General features: G+C 37.7%; 1 protein-coding gene across 3 annotated transcripts; it reads left to right on the forward strand.

Annotated features, from left to right (window-relative positions):
* The first annotated feature begins 1190 nt into the window (after positions 1-1190).
* LOC131310514 (amino acid transporter AVT6A-like) lies at positions 1191-6000 on the forward strand. 3 transcript variants are annotated; one of them, XM_058337572.1, is made up of 6 exons: positions 1193-2006; positions 3159-3311; positions 3448-3651; positions 4929-5068; positions 5314-5394; positions 5671-5993. In XM_058337572.1, exons 1-6 carry the CDS (start codon positions 1553-1555, stop codon positions 5800-5802), a joined length of 1164 nt encoding a protein of 387 aa, XP_058193555.1. In that variant the 5' UTR covers positions 1193-1552; the 3' UTR covers positions 5803-5993. The 3 variants fall into 3 exon arrangements, with proteins under 3 accessions (XP_058193554.1, XP_058193555.1, XP_058193553.1); XM_058337570.1 differs by having other exon boundaries at positions 1197-2006; positions 4929-5394; positions 5671-6000; XM_058337571.1 differs by lacking the exon at positions 3448-3651 and having other exon boundaries at positions 1191-2006; positions 4929-5394; positions 5671-5994.

Below are 6000 nucleotides of genomic sequence, written 5' to 3' on the forward strand. Positions count from 1 at the left end.
CATATATTCTTTATCAAACAAATCCATAACCCACCCCTTCTATTGCATCACATTGTTCGAGGAGCCCTAGATGCTGTCCCAGTAAAGGGTCGTCAACAAGGGCGTTCATTCCCATGAGTGTGGATCCTTTCACTTAATCTTCATGTGATGCAAAATGGAATCTACCATGGTGTCACTTGACAATTTGAGTTCATTTTCTAGGCCTCAATGAGTTCATCGTCCACATGTAAATGAAAAATAAGTTCGACTAGACATCAATATCCACCTAAACGAAGCATAATTGTCATAAGAGAAATAGTCATTTTCTCCTAATTACGAAATGACTCAATCAAGCCCTTATCAAAATTCGATCAATCAGGTTTTTTTTTTGCATAGTTGACGGACATATCTATATTAATATATTATTAATAATAAAAAATAGACGGCTTGCATTGTAGGATAATGATGGACTCTATGCATGTCACATAAGAGCCACACAAGGAACTTGATTATCTTTTTGTTTTTTTTATCATGATCTTGATCTTGATTTGTCTTGAGACCCCAAAACTTATCACTAGGCTGGTATTTTTATTGAAATACGTAGGTTGTGAATATTGTACGGAAAATGCTTCAATACACACTTTTGAAAAATATTGTACCTGTATTTGGTGAATGTTATGCCTCATAAGGTTACATGTTATAGCTTATTTTGATAAATATTGTACCATAAACTGCATATAGTATGCATTTTATACAGGTGTTATGTCTATTGGTGTAAGATATAACAATTCGGTGTGATGAAATATTATACCTCTTTATAATGAAATGTCATGCCTCCTTTTGATTCAAAATTTGTAGGCCTGTTAGTGATGAATGTTAATCTTTTATGCTATTACGGAGTGCAAATCATATTGATGCATTGTAAGTCCTTGGTTATACATATCACTGATTTTGGTTATGCTTGTAATGGTCCGGTTATGCCAAAATTAGGATGTTCTAAATGGAGGGTAAACACTATAGTTTTTCCCCATATTGTATTGTATTCCAATCCCATCCCGCAATCCCCACCAAAGCGGAACAAACACCCTCTCTTGCTAAAGTGTTAGCCGCAATTCATTTGATCCAAGTGAATCTCAACTACTAATTTTACTTTTGGGAACATTTTCGGAAAAACTTTTCAGAGAACAGACTTCCAAAAAAAAAGGGATACAACTGAAATCAACAATCATAATCGAATAGTATATAAGCTATTGAACAATAGGACCCAAATACTATGAGCGTCTTCTCCAACAGTCGATCACTGGTCACGACTTCAGCCTCCGATCCTGATAAGAACGCTGACATCTACATCTAGTATCTAACCCCCCAAATTCCCAATACCTATAAATATATTCATTCCTCATCTCATCCATAGTGTTCCCTATATATACTACTCCGTATTATGAATCCTCTCATCCATATCACAATCCAACATTCTTATCAATCATGATATAATCATTCTTCCACGTACAACTACATATAGAATTTGAAACTCACCCAGAAACCCAAGAACCCATTTCAGAACCCAAGAAAAATGGAGATCAAATCACCAAACCAGCACAACACCACCCAAAACCCACCAAGAAATTACCACAAAGACGCTCCCCTGATTGACGAAAATGCCCCTCTGGTGCCACCCAACAAGATAGGGGACGATCTTGAAACGACCCAAGAACAAGATTTCAACGGTGCTTCGTTTTCCGGCGCGGTTCTCAACCTGTCCACCACCATTATCGGCGTCGGGATCATGTCGATGCCGGCCGCCATGAGGGTTCTGGGCCTCGGCCTCGGCGTCACTGTTATAGTGGTTGTTGCAGTATTGACAGAGGCTTCTATTGAAATGCTGCTGAGGTTTAGTAGGATTAGTGGGTCTGGTTGTTATGGTGGTGTTATGGGTGATGCTTTTGGGAATCGTGGCAGGAAGTTGTTGCAAGTTTGTGTGATCATCAATAATGTTGGCGTGCTTATTGTCTACATGATTATCATGGGTAATGCCTTCAAAAGATTTAACAGATTATTTAGAGCAAAATGCCATGCGTATTGTTGCATGTTATGTGTTTGTATAAGGTCCTATTACACTCTTCAATGCACTCACTCCAATACAACTTTTACACTCTTCAATGCACTTTCATACATGTCAATACAACGTTTCAGTCTTGACAGTCTAATGGGCTGTTCTCGAATTTTCCTTCTATAATTTTCTTAGGTTTACTAGACTTATAAGTCCTATTGTTGTTGTGGTTTTATGGGTGATTGCAAGTTTGCGTGATCATCAATAATCTTGGTGTGCTTATTGTCTACATGATTATTCATGGGTAATGTCTTCAAAAAAAAAAAAAAACCATAGAGAGAAAGTGAAATATGTTTCAACGTGTTGTATTGTGCATGTGTTTATGGGAGCAGCTAATGGTAAAACTTTATGAGAGCCACCTCACACATATATTGCCAAAATTAGGTCTGTCTTCAATCCTCCTCATATACTCATCAATTGGGAATTACATGGCTACTTTTCCTGTCTCCGAGTGACGACCGTTGCACTACCACCATGATTTATATTGTGCATTTCAGGCATCCATACAATGTCTTAGATTTAGTAGAACTAATGAGTCTGTTCTGTATTGTCTATATGTTTATAATCAGTAGTTTGTTTAGAAAGATTATATGCAATGTATTGAACAACATGCAGGGATGGACTCATCAGGCGAGAGACCACCACTCCAAAGTTCTGAGGAACTCCTTTTTTTGCATTAAGATTACGTATTGATCTTGTCAACTTACATAGGTTCGCCACAAGATAATTCCTGAAACTGTTTATTACTCGCCTACCAAAAATAGAAGGATATTGCTATTTTAATGTCAATCAATCAATAAAGGTGCACGATAACGTAGACAATTTTACTTACGGTATTTTGTTTTATTGGTCTTCACTAAAAGTAGCTCTTTGCGTTATGTGATAATTTTCTTGCTTGTTGTTGGAGGATGGATGTTAGATTTACACGTCCATTACAAGTTTTTGTTGCATGTATCTCCTTAGCATTAGATCCTGTCCAATGATTACAATATGCGATAATGACATAGGTGTTAGTTGTGTGCTTGTGAAAATGTTCTAATGGGTTTATGGCTGTTTTGGTTTTGGGAAGGTGATGTGCTATCCGGGACATCTTCCAGCGGGGTTCACCATGCTGGCATTTTGGAAGGTTGGTTTGGGGAACAATGGTGGACTGGGCGTGGTTTTGTTGTTCTGGTTACAACTCTTGCTGTGTTGGCTCCCTTGGCATTTTCTAAGCGCATCGGTGGGTCATCTCTGTTCTTTTGTTTTTCTCTGATTGTACTTTATTGGAAGGTTTCTCATTTAGGCCGACGGCTTATTCTGTGATTTTTTTTTAAAAAAAAATTTCATAATAAGCCATGCTCTTTTGGTTTATGCAGATACATTGCGATTCACATCTGCTTTAGCTGTTGCACTGGCTTTTGTTTTTCTACTTACTGCTGCGGGAATCGCAGTTGTCAAGTTGGCAAATGGAAGTATTGGGATGCCTAGATTGCTTCCTGATTTTACTGATATGCATTCAGTTTGGAAACTTTTTACAGTGGTTCCTGTGCTTGTAATGTCATATGTCTGCCACTTCAATGGTACGCAAGTCAATTATATAGGCGATGAATATATCTACACTTCATATTAGGCACTTTTCTGCTTAGTATGGAACATTTCATCAAATTGGGTAGCTATAGTATTCTAAGTTTTTTGTCGCAAACCGGTCATAGGCAAATTTTTATGTGACTAGTATCTAGGAATAATCTTTATTAACTCTGATATACATGACTTCACACTACAATGGCAATGTAGAAAGTGATTACAGTCAATCTAGTAATCTACTGAATTCTAGTTTTTAGAAAAGCGGATCGATCTGTTTCAATGCTATTTTCTCATGCTGGTGATGAATGGTATGGTGGTCACTGCATTTTTTGATGCCATGGCTCTGTTGCGCAGGATTTTGTGTTGTGGTAATTACTTCTGAAATTTCTGCTTCTCCATGTCTTTGTTTTTTACTTTCTGAGAATTTTATTACGTTTTAGTGCTCTTATTTTCTTCCTCCTTGGAATGCTACAGCATTGCACCATTAGTTGGTTGAAGAGAAAATTTGAGCATTCAGTAAAAATTCATTAGTCTTCAATTGTTAAAGAATGTAACTGAAGTCCATAATATTAAGTTAATGAATTTTCCAGTTCCTTCCCCACAATCCATCAGTTCAATAGAATACAAAATGTTTCTTTTAGAACAATCCGCTTGATTTGATGAACGCCATTAATAAGGAATCTGCTGTTCCACATTCCATTGCTACTTTAGACATCGATCATTATCTTCACAAAAACTCATTATACATGTCCTTGAATTCCTCGATTTTTGAAACTATTTGGGGGCTGCTATTTCAGCGGTGAAACTTTCAGAGAGCAACCACTTTATGCATATAATGCCAAGGTTAGGTCTGCCTCTAGTCATCCCCGTCAATGCCCCCAATGATTGGGAACTACTTGGGTACTACTATTGTTCTGTAACTTTGTGTTGTTTATTGAGCTTGGATCTTTATACCAGTTGAAGGAAAGGTTCCTGAAGTTCTTACTACTATAGCATTCATTATACTGGAGGGAATATACATGTAGTATAAGTTCCTTAACAAGGTTATTTTAGCATGCAAAATTCACTCACCAGAAGTAGTTCAATGACAATGTTTGACTTTTGAAATTTTACAACCATAGTTTCTTCTTTTTTTCGCCTATTTCCGTACCCATCTTTTATTTAGATTTTTCCTGCCATATCAACAGAACAAGGTTTCATAAAAAGACTTCCATAATTGGTGGTCAATTCTGTGCATGTGACTGATTCGAATGAAAATACTGAAATTTTGCAGTACACACAATTGGCAATGAACTCAAAGACTCTTTGCGGATACAATCTGTCGTACAGACCTCACTGGCTCTTTGCTCTTCCGTTTACATACTCACAAGCTTCTTTGGATTCCTGCTTTTCGGCGACTCAACTCAAGATGATGTACTGGCCAACTTTGACACCGACCTTGGCATCCCTTATAGCTCATTGCTTAATGACCTTGTTCGAATCACATATGCCCTCCACCTCATGCTAGTTTTCCCCATACTCTTTCATCCACTGCGCCTTAATGTGGATGGCCTCTTTTTTCCCTCTGCAATGCCTTTAGTGTCTGATAACAGCCGGTTTGCATTGATCACTCTAGGGCTTATTTCACTTGTTTACTTGGGTGCTAATTTTATCCCCAGCATTTGGGATGCTTTCCAGTTCACTGGAGCAACTGCTGCAGTTTGTCTCGGGTTCATTTTCCCTGCTGCAATTGCTCTACGGTGAATAGCTTTGCCTTTTTCTGGAATTTTTCATCAGTACTGTTCAAGTAAAGTTTACCTGATACAAACGGAGCATTAATAGTAAAAGTGAACGATTTGAGGAAAAACCATTGTCAAGTAAAGTTTCCATCTTCTCGGGGACTCTGATTTGCATAAAATCATAATTTCACTTTCTGTTTACGCATGATCTCAATTTTTGGAGATTGTTTTATGATCTCTTTTTGCAAGTTCAGTTTGGAAGTTCACCATCTGACTTATGTATGCCAAAAATTTCAGGGATCCCCACGGGATAGCTACCAAGAAGGACAAGATCTTATCCGTGTTCATGATCTGTATCGCTGCGTTTGCGAATCTGGTGGCCATTTACAGCGATGCCTACGCCTTATTCACCAAGAACGCGTCTCGTAGCGCATGATGTTTCCCTCACTCGCGTATAGAATCAAACCGCATCCCCAATTGGATTCTGTTTAGAGCTCATCTATTTTTTTTATTTATTATTTTTTTTGATAGGAGTTCAATACCCAAGTTGGAATGTTTATTTTGTTGTACAGTTTGTCCATATATTTCTCAAATCTTGTCCCATTTGTACAGTTGTGCATAATTTTG

This window comes from Rhododendron vialii, chromosome 12a (genome assembly GCF_030253575.1).
Source record: "Rhododendron vialii isolate Sample 1 chromosome 12a, ASM3025357v1".
NCBI lineage: Eukaryota > Viridiplantae > Streptophyta > Magnoliopsida > Ericales > Ericaceae > Rhododendron > Rhododendron vialii.